The sequence below is a fragment of the Pyrgilauda ruficollis genome, unplaced genomic scaffold (genome assembly GCF_017590135.1).
Source record: "Pyrgilauda ruficollis isolate IOZ18807 unplaced genomic scaffold, ASM1759013v1 scaffold183, whole genome shotgun sequence".
NCBI lineage: Eukaryota > Metazoa > Chordata > Aves > Passeriformes > Passeridae > Pyrgilauda > Pyrgilauda ruficollis.
The window spans coordinates 439,186-451,833 of NW_024517318.1; the positions used below are offsets into that span (position 1 = coordinate 439,186).

At 40.4% G+C, this 12,648-nt stretch overlaps 1 protein-coding gene across 1 annotated transcript in view; it reads left to right on the plus strand.

Annotated features, from left to right (window-relative positions):
• Window positions 1-229: 229 nt before the first annotated feature.
• Window positions 230-12,648, plus strand: part of IRAG2 (inositol 1,4,5-triphosphate receptor associated 2) — a 35,364-nt gene continuing 22,945 nt past the window's right edge. Inside the window, exons 1-15 of the mRNA XM_041464760.1 lie at window positions 230-803; window positions 1,584-1,694; window positions 2,547-2,727; window positions 2,925-3,001; window positions 3,081-3,159; window positions 4,149-4,307; window positions 5,457-5,574; window positions 5,891-5,941; window positions 7,192-7,269; window positions 7,814-7,870; window positions 9,665-9,724; window positions 9,805-9,869; window positions 9,957-10,056; window positions 11,960-12,073; window positions 12,340-12,441. Coding sequence (XP_041320694.1) covers window positions 230-803; window positions 1,584-1,694; window positions 2,547-2,727; window positions 2,925-3,001; window positions 3,081-3,159; window positions 4,149-4,307; window positions 5,457-5,574; window positions 5,891-5,941; window positions 7,192-7,269; window positions 7,814-7,870; window positions 9,665-9,724; window positions 9,805-9,869; window positions 9,957-10,056; window positions 11,960-12,073; window positions 12,340-12,441 — 1,926 coding nt within the window. The remainder of the gene's footprint in view (window positions 804-1,583; window positions 1,695-2,546; window positions 2,728-2,924; window positions 3,002-3,080; window positions 3,160-4,148; window positions 4,308-5,456; window positions 5,575-5,890; window positions 5,942-7,191; window positions 7,270-7,813; window positions 7,871-9,664; window positions 9,725-9,804; window positions 9,870-9,956; window positions 10,057-11,959; window positions 12,074-12,339; window positions 12,442-12,648) is intronic.

Consider the following 12,648-nt stretch of genomic DNA (forward strand, 5'->3'; position numbering starts at 1 on the left):
TTTCATCCCCAACATTTCCACGTCACCTTCTAGTTCCTTGGACAACCAAGTGTCCTGGCTGAAGGTTTCTGTCACAGCTGATAAGTGGAACAAGGGTTTTCAAACCCTTGGATACCAAAGCTTTAAGCTGCCTGCTGAATGGAAAAATCGGTATAAATACATGTTAATCACCCTGACTCTCATATCTTATGCCTATTCTTTCCAGATATTTGGCAAGAGAAGGGAAATTATGAAGTCTTTTAAATGTGGAGCTAAGAAACGGCACCACAACCCAGTGGACAGCATCTGCAGGAAGATCAAATCCATCCAAATGATGGACCAAGTCTCCAACCCAGCCTTGCAGATACCAAAATTTCAGTCCTGGAACTTTGACAGCCCACAGAGCAATATTAAAAAAAATCGGGAAGAAATACTGAAAGGGAGAAACTGCAGGAGTCAGGGGAGCACTTGCTCACCCTTGGTCAGCCCTGCCAGTGGCAATGTTTTCTCTGGTCTTGGGGCCAGCTCTGACTCCCAGACTGCAAGCAGCACCTGTTCCATCCTGGAAAGCAGTGAGAGATCCAGCTGCTCATGGGTGCCCTCCTCTCCCGTGGAGGGCTCTTCTCCATTCTGCTTTGGAGCCATGGAGGCCAATGCCCAGAGCAAACCATGTGCTTTAGCAAATGCTGGACCTAAAGATATGCAGCCCAAGCAGAAGTATCTGACATCAAGTCCGAATTTATATTACTTTGCATCTGAAAAAAAGCCAGGAAGTGCTGTGGTCCAACCTCCTGTGCCAAAGATGTTTCCTTCAAGTGAAAGAGGTAAAAATACTGAAGGAAAACACCCCCTAATTTGGAATTCTAGACATCTGAACATTCAGTCTATGTAGATGACATTTATTTACCGTTTAAACTGGTAAAACACATCTTAGTAGCGTTTAAATTTGATAAGACTGTAAAAACAGCTGAGGCAAATCTTAAATTTTCTCTAAAAATATTAATGTGAGTGCAAAAAGTGAGTAATTAATAAGGCAAGAACTTTTTCAAGTTTGCTATGTCATTTTTGGTTTAAGAGATAAAGATATTTTTAACAGTTTAAGAGATTGAGACTACGATTTGGCTAGTACTATAGCAATTTTTTTTTAATAGCCAAGTTTTATTTTGCTCTTAATTTAGCCTATGATTTGCCTATCAGACTGATTTAGAAGATACAGAAGTTTGGGTTTTGCTCTTAGTTTGGGGTGGTTTTTTTGGTTTTGAGGAGTTTTTTGTTTTAGGGATTGTTAATAAGTTAGCTCTAATGATTTCTCTACAATATATCTGGAGGGAGAGGGAAGAAATACCTGGATTCTTAAAATGTCCTGTTTCATATGTTTCTCCATAGAAATAACCAAGTTTTTTATAAAAATACATGTTTAAAGTAGATGCACTGAATACTTCCCTGGAGCTCAGAGGCTCCAGCTATGACCAGTTCCTGTTGTTAGTGCTAAAAGCTCTGTTTTGCCAGGGAAACTGGTTAACTGGTTTTGTTGTTTCAGTCATCTGGAATCAAAGTTACCATGAGGAAATAAAGATGGGCAATAATAGATTTATTCCTCACAGGACGGAAGCAGACTATGGGGTACAAAGCTGACAATATGTACAACATGAGTTTGATCTGTGAAGAGAACCTGCTGACCACCATCTTCTGTGCATGTGACAGCCACCACACAGGTTTGCCAGGGTTTTTTCATTGCTCTCTTTTGTTCTCCTCTCAACAGATTTCCAAGGTTCAGGTCGTGTTTTGGTCCCTGAGGGATGCCAGGCTCTGAGATGTGTAGGTGCCTGTGTTGTGGCAGATGTAGAATAAATGTCTAAATGCCTGTGCCTCTTTTGCATGGTGCCTGATCCTTCCCCTGCTGATCTTTGCAGTGCTTTAGCACAGGGGAAGGAGAGGAACAACCCATTTCTAGTAGTTACCTTTATTGCAAATGACTGTTTCTTTCTTTCAGCCTTTATCCTGTTAGAAACTTGGGAAACTACAGAGGAAGAGAATTCCTCCCAGTTCCACCTCAGACATGACTAAAAGTGGTAGAATCATGGAATGGTTTGGGTTGGAAGGGACCTTTAAAGAACATCTAATTCCAACCCCCTGCCATGGGCAGGGATACCTACCCCTATCCCAGGTTGCTCAGAGCCCCATCCAGCCTGACCCTGAGAGCAAGGATCAGTATCACGTGTCAACTTTTCTTCCTCTTAAACTGAAGTCCACAAAACTAGTGAACTGGATTTTCACACAGAAAAACCAAAACACCCGCCACTACATAAAAACAAACAAACAAAAACGAAAAAAAAAAACCAAAAAACCCCCCAAAACCCCCCAAAAAACCACCAACATCTCAATCCAAGAAAAAGAGAGCTCTAAACTACATTTTTTTCCAGATCCCACTCTAACTCAGTTCAGGAGTCAGTTGCTTGTCTGCAGCTCTTGAGGGCAGTTGGAATGCAGTTCAGTAGCGTGGCCTTTTACAGTATTTTATGGTGCCTTGCCAGGCTTTGGCATCCCGACCACTGTTCTTGCTTTAGGAAAAGTGACAGTGTCCAAGATAGTTGATTATTTGAGACATATGACCAGCTGGGAATCAGAGGACAGTGGTCTTGAAGAGCTGTGCAACAAGCTTGACCTGGAGCACAAAGATATCTCCATGGACCTGGAAATGTATCATGCCGTCGTAGGAGAGTGGATTGAAGACTGTAAGAGAAAATGGTAACAGCATTTAATAAATAAGTCTTCTGTGGAAAAAAATTATGTTATAAGCTTCCCTTGTGCCTCTGGAAAGAAAGAGGTATTGGGACAACATGTCCACAACATTGGGTTTGGCTAAAGTTTCGTAAGTGTTACAAGGTTGGTAAGCAGCCCAGTATCCTGCTGATTTTGTGACCCTTGATGCTCCCTTCTTTCAGGGAAGAAGGTGCTACTGAGAAATCATCATCGAGCACAGAAGACCTGGAATCTCAAGTACCTGAAAACATCTCTGAAGGTGCAGAACATTTTACTCTGTTTCTATTCAGGAAAGCTCCGCTTTCTTGCTCTATAACCAAAACCCCCACCTCTTTCAGCCAACAAGACACATGTTCAGATGAATGTTACATCAGGAAGCCTGGAGGCCTTTGGGGGTGATGTATCTAAAGGAGACATGTGAGTCCATTTGAGCTGTTCTTTCTCAGAATATAGTACTTCTGGCTTTGAACCACTTGACAGAAATTTTAAGAGCCTTTATTTTGGAATACTATCCACCTCAGTCTGCAGGAGCTCTTGATGCTGTCATCCTCTTCTGCTCAGGCTTAAAATACAACCAGTATTTTTTCCTACTAATATCTTGGTACTTCTGTGTCCGTTTGCCTTTTTAATCAGTGGTCAGATGTTTGTCATGTCTTTCCCTGTTTGAACTGGCTCCTTCCCTCCACCACATTCTTAGTTGTCTGACAGCAAGAAGACATTATGACCTGAAAGTCTGGTCTTGCATTTTGTTTGGGGTTGTTTTCCTTATGATAGGGGGGTTTTTGATGTGGGGTTTTTTTTGTTTGGGTTTTTTTTTTTTTGGTTTGGTTTGGTTTTTTTTGTAGTAGTAGCAATGAAGTCTGTGATTTGGACTGTTAATGGCAAAGCACTTAACAAAGAGCAGAAGTTTCATTTGTAGTTTATGCCGAGTCAGAAATCCAACATCTGCTCTCTAAAGCTTCCCTATAATTTCTCATGATCTCAGAAGAATGATCCTTATTTAAGTTTTGGTTGAAAGCATAAAGTAGGGGATGGCTTGGAAGAAAAGAAAGGACACAGAAATTGCAGAGTGAATACAGAAGCATCACTAGTGGCCCAAGAGGTGATTAGCAAAATCTTAAAGCACTCTCATGCAGACATCCGGCTGTGGCACTTTCTGACAGCAAACTCCAGTTGTAGGGAGCAGAAAAACACTTAAAACAAAAGTTCTTGATGCCCATAAAACTGGAGAATAGACTTGGAGCTGTTCCATTATCATCATGCAGAGCAAATGACTAGACACTGCAGTGTCACAAGTCCTCTGTGGGCTCTCATCTCACCTCTAATCAGTGCACTAGAATGCTTTAAAAGTCTGAAGTAGATGAAACCACCTTTCTCACTCTACCCTGGCTTTTTTACTGGGACAGGGAGACCTCTGACTTGATAACCTGCCTTGCGGACCTGCAGTACAACAACCAGAAGCTTCGGGAAGAGAACAACAAGCTGAAGCTCACCCTGGAAGCTTTGGATGAGACCAACAGCAAGCTCCTGGCAGATAATGAGCATTTACATCAACAATTAAAAAGGTAGGGGACCCTGATGGTGCCAGGCCTGCCATGGGCAGAGCTGTGATCTTCCAGCCTTGCTTTCATGCTTTTCTCCTCACCATTGCTTCATCACAGTGATTTCATGCAATATCTGTAAGGTTTAGCCTTCTTGCCTGGTTGTTGTGCTCTGTCCCTCCTGGTTCTTATAAAATCATTCCTCTCGGAGCCAGGTTCCTGCAGCATGTGGTGGTGTGGGTGCACACGGGGAGAATCTCAGGGTAAAGCAAACAAACAATATGACAACAAGATATATATTAAAAAAAGGCATAATATTACCAAGATAAGAGATAAGCACTGGAAGGCTTCCAATCCTAGACCACAGTTTTGTTGCCAAGCAGAGGGGAAATGAGTGTCTAAAAGCTATTTTGCTACACATTTGATGGACTGGGATGAGTTGTGTCACTTGTTCATCCTTTATGTATCCTGAGGACGTATCAGTGCTATGAGTACAAGCCCATTTTTCATTGTGTTCATCTGGCCTAATTAATTACACTGTGATATGGTTTGGTCAGCTGCCAAGGTGTTCCCAGGGTTTTCAGGGGAGATTAAGACAAGAGTTCTGCAGGGTAGCTGGCATGGGACATGTGTCCTTATGTGGAACCACCTGCTCTGGGATGCTCTGTAGGATCAAGTTAGCTTGGGAAAGGACCTTGCCTGTTGCTTTAGTACATGGTTTGGGGCTTATCAGATTAGGGTAAGAAAATGGTGCAGAGCTCATCCTTGAATGCTGAATCTAAATGGTTTCCCCAATGGTAAGACATCAATTGTTGTAAAGATGAATTTGTGCTCAGGTAACCTGCTATATTTAACTGTAATGAGCTAAATTTTTAACATATTTAACATAGCTTTGTTTGCGTCCACCTGTCTTGGATGGGGTTTCATCCCTGACTGGAAGAGGGTGATAAAAAGGAAGTAGAACCTTTTTACTGGAAGAAATTCGCTGGAAAAACGGGAAGAGATTTGCTTCCTGGACAGAAATGATGGGATTAAACTTGATTGTTGCTCTTCTGTTAAGTGTCATGCCAAAAAATAAGTCCCTCGTGGCTTCTAAAAATACTGTTTCCAGCCTATCTAAACAACCTTTACTAACTGGCTGAAGTTTCTCTGGATTTGCTTCCCCCTGTGCAGCATCCAGCACTCTGTGTTGAAAGCCAAATCCCTGGAAGAGCAGCTAGAGGAAGCAAGAAACAATCTGAACATGTCAGAAGAGGAAAGAGAGCAGATTCTTTGGCACAACAGACAGCTAGTAGGTGCTCTTCCTTCTTGTTTCCCTTGTACAGCATCTCGCACCTTGCTGTAACAGTGGTGTGGCTGCTCAGGCTGTTAAAAATCAGAAGTAAGACCTTCTCTGTGCCTTAGTGAAGGCTCATGAGCTGCACCAGCCTCAGCTCTCCCCTTTTTGTGTGTTCTCTGAAACAAAGGGATTCAATACCACAGCTGTGGATGTGTTTGTGATCTGTTGCTTACGTGCTGAAACCAACTCTTCTGTTGTTCTCTTTGTCTGTTATTTTTTTTTTTTTTTTTTTTTTGGTTTGGTTTTTTTCCCCCATAAACTTGATCAGGAAAAAGAAAATCAGTCTCTCAACATCAAAGTTACTTCTCTTCAGGAAGAGGTAAAATAAATCATGATTTGATATGTTCTTGCCTAGCTAAAATTTGCCATTAAGAAATAAAATGTTTGTCATACTTTGAAGCCCTGCATGCTTTGTATCTTGAGGTTGCACTGTGCTTCTTATTTTCCACTTGCTGGGTAAGTAAGGATATGAGGTTAGGGAAGCATAGGGACAGAGATAAACTACTTCTCCCCCACCACCACCTTTTTTCCAAGATTTATAGGCAAATTCCATGTATTTCTGGTTCTCACAGCTATAAATAGATGAACTCTATATTGAAACAATCTCCATCCAACACTTTATCATTTCATATTCACTTCTGTTTTCCTCCCTTAAGATCCAAAGGAGTAATCTTGTAAAAGCTGTAACACCAAAAATAAGTAACAAAAATAATAATTAAAAAACAATGCAGTGGGTGGGATCTCCACTTACAGATGGATCCATTTACACTGGCCAAGGACCTACAGAAGTTTTTTAGGGAATGCAGCTCCGTAAGCAGAGAACCCCCAAGCTTGTTTTTTATTCAATAGAGCTGTTCATTCTTTCTCTGTTTTTTTTGGGTTTTTTTTTTTTTTTTTTTTTTTTTTTCAATAGAGGTGTTCTTTTTTTTTTTTTTTTTTTTTGGTTTTTTTTTTTTTTTTTTTTTTTTTACTGCATCAGAGAAACTATTTTATAAACCAGTTTTTGTCAGGTGATTAAAGTTTTTAATGCTTGCTTACAGACTGTATTTCAGACTTGTCGGGGGAAATGGAGAAACAGGTTAAAGATAGTAAAGAAAATCAGCACCATTCAAAAACACCATTTGACGTCGGCCGTTTATATACAGACACGAATGGAATGGGACCACATCTGAATAGCGTCGTGAGCTGTTTATTTAAGAAGCATCAGTCTCATTGCATGGCTGTGACAACCAGTCTTTCTGCAAAGCTCCTTAGTCCAAATAGCTATTAAACCACATCTTTCTGAAAACAATTCTCATGCTGCAGGGCTGACTTTTCTTTAGCTTTCCAGGTCTGGCAGTGGTTATAAATAATGTTTTGAGGGGTTTTCTCTTTTACCGGTGCTCTGGGTGGGAAAAGGAGCAGAAGCAGTTTTGGTGGGGGAAGCACATGCAATGTATGTGCAGAAATGCTGGTAGTGCTTGAGAGTAGGCAGCAGCTTGGGGGTGGAGATGTCATTTTTGCCTGGTTTCTTCAAGGAGAAGCTTTTAATCCATTCAGCTGTGCCTAAACAATCTGTGTCTTGTTTAGATTATTAGGAATAGCATGGACACCAACGGGCTGCAAAAGAAGATTTTGGAGCTGTCTAAAAACGCAGCACAGCTTCAAGTAAGCATTTCCAAGCTGAGAGGAGTAAAGTCAACATGGATTTTACTTGGGTCTAGTGAAGGGGGAATTTCTGCTGCTGGAAGACGAACAGTCCTGAACCTCTCTGTGTTGAAGGACTGCAGTGAAATAGTAGTTTGGAGAGAGTGACAGCTTTCACTAAGGAAGTTGCTGTCTGGAGGCGAAAAACTAGGCTGATGGACACAAACCACAGTTTCACTATTTCCTCCAACTTTTTTTGGATACCTTTCCCTTACTAGTCAAGAAAATACATTAAGGTCATGCTTTGAGAGGTTGCTGAAAACATTGACCTGGACAGATAAGAGGAAACAAAAGTGACTGAAAGTTAAGAATGCTTTCACTCTTTGCTGGGTACAAGATCTGCACTTTGAAACAAACACCACACAAGGTTATTCAAAGAAGAATTTGATTTTTCTAAGAAAGAATATCAATGTTTCTTTTTCCCTTCCTAGTAAGAAATAGGAACAGACTTTTGTTATCGTCTGTAATGACAGCTGGGTTTACGTTTGGTCTTTTCATTCTTCAGATCCAAGCCCATATCTATGAGAGCACTGTGGTGAATAAAGAGGCAAGTCTAATCCAGGTTAGTTGCTTTTACTTCATTACTAATTGAAAACCACACAATCGCAGAATAATTTGGGTTGCAACGGACCTTAATGATACCTTGTTCCAATCCCCTGCCATGGGCAGGGACAGCTTCCACTGGCCCAGGTTTCTGGTCTGTACTGATGGGATGATTTGTAAAAAGGCAAGGCAATAGTATTCATGGTGGCACTTTGATTTCTACTCTTCTCACGCTGCAGAACCTGATCCTATAAATGGCTTTAAAGTAGGCGAGCTCTACTTTAGGACCTGCCCATGAGTCAGCATAATTAACGGTTTCAGGATTTTGCTTGCCTTTTTTTTTTTTTTTTTTAATCACAAGATATTAAAACAAACTTGCAAACTTCAGACAAATGTCCAGAACTCCTAAAGGCTACTTTGTTCAGCAGGGAGCTACAGAAGGCCTTTCCCTTCATGTCTTTTATTGAAATTGTTTGTGTCAAATTAGAAATTGTGACTTGGAGCCCAATGGAAAAGGATATTTGTCCTTTTATTGCCGAGGTGCAATTATCTAGCCTTTACTGAGGAGTGAACATTTCAGATGTTTTTAAACATGCATTTTATACTAGAAAACAAAGCTAGAAGACCATACAATTGTGCTGGCATTCTCTGGATACATGAATTATGCAAAGAGCTTTCTATGCCAGTGGAGTTTCTACTTAACAGAACATGCTACAAATCTCCTGATAAAATATTTTACTATTGGGCTCCCTGCAAAGTCACTGCAGCTGAATTCAAATAGCAAAAAAGAGAACTGAACTTCAGTGTGATCCAGCTGATGACTGTACTGAGCGTTTTAATAGGTTTGGCTGGTTGTTTTTCCAGATGCAGCTTAAGAGCAGAAATTCATTCTTTTTTTTTTAAGTAGCTTTCGCTTTCTCTGACTTGAATGATTCAATGCTTTTGTGAGCTCTGTAGTATCATTTTATTTCAACAAGATTCTCTTAGTCTATTGACTAAATGGGAATTTTGAAAGTAGACTGCTAGATTACATGTGGATAAATGTGAATGGTTGGAATAATTTTGAAGAAACTGTCATGGAAACTTGTTGGCATTAGGATAATCTCGTTCACTTTTCCTGCCTAGCTTTCTGTGCACTTCATCTCTTTCAAAAACCTCAATGATTTTTAAAGAGAGAGTAGGAAGAAAAGTGTGAGAGAGGACAAGAGCTCCTACTCTAATTTCCTATTTTTTCTTATAAATTCTCTGCTGTCTGTGCAGTGTCTTTTATTGGAATGGCATAACCTGACTGGAGCTATCTGCTAGTTGCTAAGAAAGGTGATTCATCTACCAATTCCTCAGTCCTACCATGAGGGCTGACTCTTTTTCAGCCTTTCTGTTAGGTTGTGTTTAATCTACAGAGTACACTCTAATAATGAAAAACAAGTAAACTTGAAACATTGGAACTTGTTTGAAGGATCAGTTGGGATTAAAACTCCTGCTGGCATATAATATAGGTCATATTTTAAGTTAAATCCAGGGTGCTTCTGTCTAGTTTAATCTGTTGGACCTGAAACCAGGAGAGTAATATATGAAAATACAACACCCGGAAAAGAGGGTTTGTTTCCTTAATTTCAGAGTTTAGGTAGGAAAGGTCATCTGAGTGCTTTCTATTAGTTAAAATGCAAGGTAACTCGCTGTATTCTTTTAAATTCACAACTATTTTTATGCCATAATCGGGTTGCTGCTCAAGCTAAACTGTACATTTTACTGCTATGATGGAGGATGGAATATAACTTTTTTGCTGCTGTTCTTTTCTCAACAATCTCTGCAGAAGGAACAGGACATCAAGGAACTCAAGTTAACCATTGTGGAGTGTTCCTCGGTCATAGAGGTATGGGTTGGATTTGGTTTGACCTGTTCTGATTCTGCATGGCAAAGTCAGCCTCTCACCAAACCCCATGGATGTTTCAGACACTGAGGGCTGAAAAAAATAAACTGCTGGAGAACATCCAACACATGCAGCAACAGCTGATCTCGTGAGTACTGTGGCCAAATCCCAGGAAAGGCAGTTCATCAGAAATACAAAATAGACTGATACCTGTTGTTTTTCCTGCTTCTTTTAGGAATGGGTTGAGTTTCTCATTGCTGTATAAATTTAACAGCAATATTCCTGAAGGGGCGAGTACACTGCACGGTGAACTGGAGCTTGCAGAGTCTTCTGAGGTATGGATTAAACTTTAAATTAATCTCTTCCCAGTTGTCTTGCATCAGCAGAGGCAGAACAAAGCTTATTGCCTGTATATGATCAGATAACTCTGGAATTTGAAGCCATTAATCCTAGCATGTAAGCACAGAATGAGAAGATTGCAATAGTGTTGCAAGCACCTTGAAGAAAGTCCAAAGAAGAGCAAACAAAACACTTGTAGATATGAAACATTAGCTAATAGTATCCTAGAACGGCCTGGGTTGGAAGGAACCTTAAAGATCATCCAGTTCCCCTCTGCTATACCAAGTAAATCTGGAGGAGCTTGGGTCATGCATTTAGCTGGCAGAAGAACAGATGGATGGGAGAAAATATCAGTTTTCCAATATATAAAGGCTTTTATGCTGCAGAAAGTAGCTGACAGTCTGCTTCTTGTGCTGCCTACATCAGACATGAACAATAATTTTTTTTTCAGTTGTGAAAGAAGAGACTTCTTTTTCTTTGAAGTTGACTCTAGTGAGAAAGGAAATTCAGCATTAGAGTGAGCATCTTGATAAAGTTGTTGGGTCCTAATCTAATGTACTCTTAAGAAATCAGATAAGCAGCTCTCATGGCAAATCAAATATATTTAAATGAATAAAATAAGTTATTTATGTAAGTAGAAGATAATTATTAGACTAAAATACTTTAATCAGAATTATTTACTTATGACTACTTGTACAGTGCACTAGCTATTAAACCACTAATTTCTAAGCTAATAATTAAATAGAGTTTGTTATTACTTGCCCATGTTGATGATCATGGACAAATCTTTTGTTCAGCTTTGAGGGGGTGTCCCCACTTGAGGGAGGGATCTCCACACACACCCTGTTAGAAGGGGTGTGTCAGAAGCCCTGGCTTTTAAAAAGTGGGGCTGGGTTTTTATGATATCAAGTGATTTGACTGTCAGATGTTTTCAGGACAGCTGTGCCAGCTCAGTCGGGTCCTTTCTCAGGAGCTTCTCCTGCCGCTTCCTCACTGGTGCCAGTTTTTGTCAGGAAACATTGTTCTTCACATCCTCAGAATTTTTAATTTTGAGATCAAGGAATCAGGCTGGTCTTTGCATTCTTCAACACCAACAGCAGCATGACTGCCCCCCCTTATAAATTCACCACTGATAATTTTTGCAAGTAGGGTATTACTGAAGCTCTTTTACACCACTTTAGGCAGAACATCCTGCTACAATTATGGCTTTGGTTCTGATTTTAAAGTGAGCTATTCTGTTCCCATTTCCTTAGACAATCTGTGGAGTCTCATCCTCCTTTATGTGCTGTTTTCCTTTCAGATGCAAGCTGTGCAGCACAGCTGACAGCAGAGAGATGTTGCTGAGTGATTTCTGCTTATTTTTATACAAGATGCATTTGCAAAGTGTTAGCACATATAGCAACAACAACAAAAAATGTACAAATAGATGAAACCCTTAGGCCCAGAAAGGAGAGGTAGGCTTAGCTAGGCAGCTTTGAAGAGTTAAGGTATCATCTTGTATTGCAGCTCCCCAGAGCTCCAGTGAGTCACTGTGTTTGCCCTTCAAATGCTGCGGAGAGACAGGATTCCACCAAGCCACCTGTAAGGAAAGGCTGTGCTTATTCATCACTTGGTGAAGACTCCTCTGAATAAAGATAACTAATTACTGGTTTCCTCTTGCCTACCCTGACATGGATATTTACACTGGATCCCTCAGCAGCTTAGCTGGCTTGCTTTCTTTTTTAAATCCTCATTGATGTGATGGTTTTGAAAAAGCTTTTCCAAGCCTCAAGTTTTGGTAGCTCTGACTTTCTGGTAAATACAGAGCAGGGGTACTTCAGGAAAGTCTAAATGTCATGCTGCTGGTTTGTAATAAGGGGATGTCAAAACAAACTAGCTGGCTCTTCCATCTCTTCAAAGATTATCAAGACTGAACAGACATCTCTGGATGAAACACTGGACCGTGAAGAGCTGCTTTTGCTTCAGGGGTCTGAATATGCAGGAAAAAAATTCAAGACTATCATGAAAAACCTGGTCAGTAGCAAAGCTTACATGGATAAGGGTGCTGTCTTTGATCAGCAATTTAATTAGGAATTCTCCAGGCATTGATAATCAGATTGTTTGCTCCTTTTGGAAAAATAAGAATAGTTTGAGATTGGAGGGGGTCGTAGTTTAAAAAGATCACTTGGCACCTACTCTTACACTAATTTATAAACTGGGTAATTCTGGGCAGAGTTGTGGAGGAGCACTAAAATTATGGAGTTTGGGGAGGTTGTTTTGGGGTTTATTTTGTTTTTCAGCAAAAGGAAGCCTCTGAAGCAGAGGAGCTTGTCATGGCTTCATTAGAATGGGTAAAAGATCCTGATGGGGACATGCAACAGGCCTGGGAAAGAAAACTTGTGGTGAGTAATTGTTTCTCTGAAGCATTTAGTGAAATGGTGGGGCTGTGCAAAAACTTCAGGTGGATATCTTGCTGCTGCATGCTGTGTGTGTTTATTACTGGAGATCAGAGTCCATCTGTGGGTTAAAGATGGCTGCATGGAGACAATATCATCTTTACTGAGGTTTTTTGAGGAGGAATGGATGATTGCTGTTCACTTACATGCTGT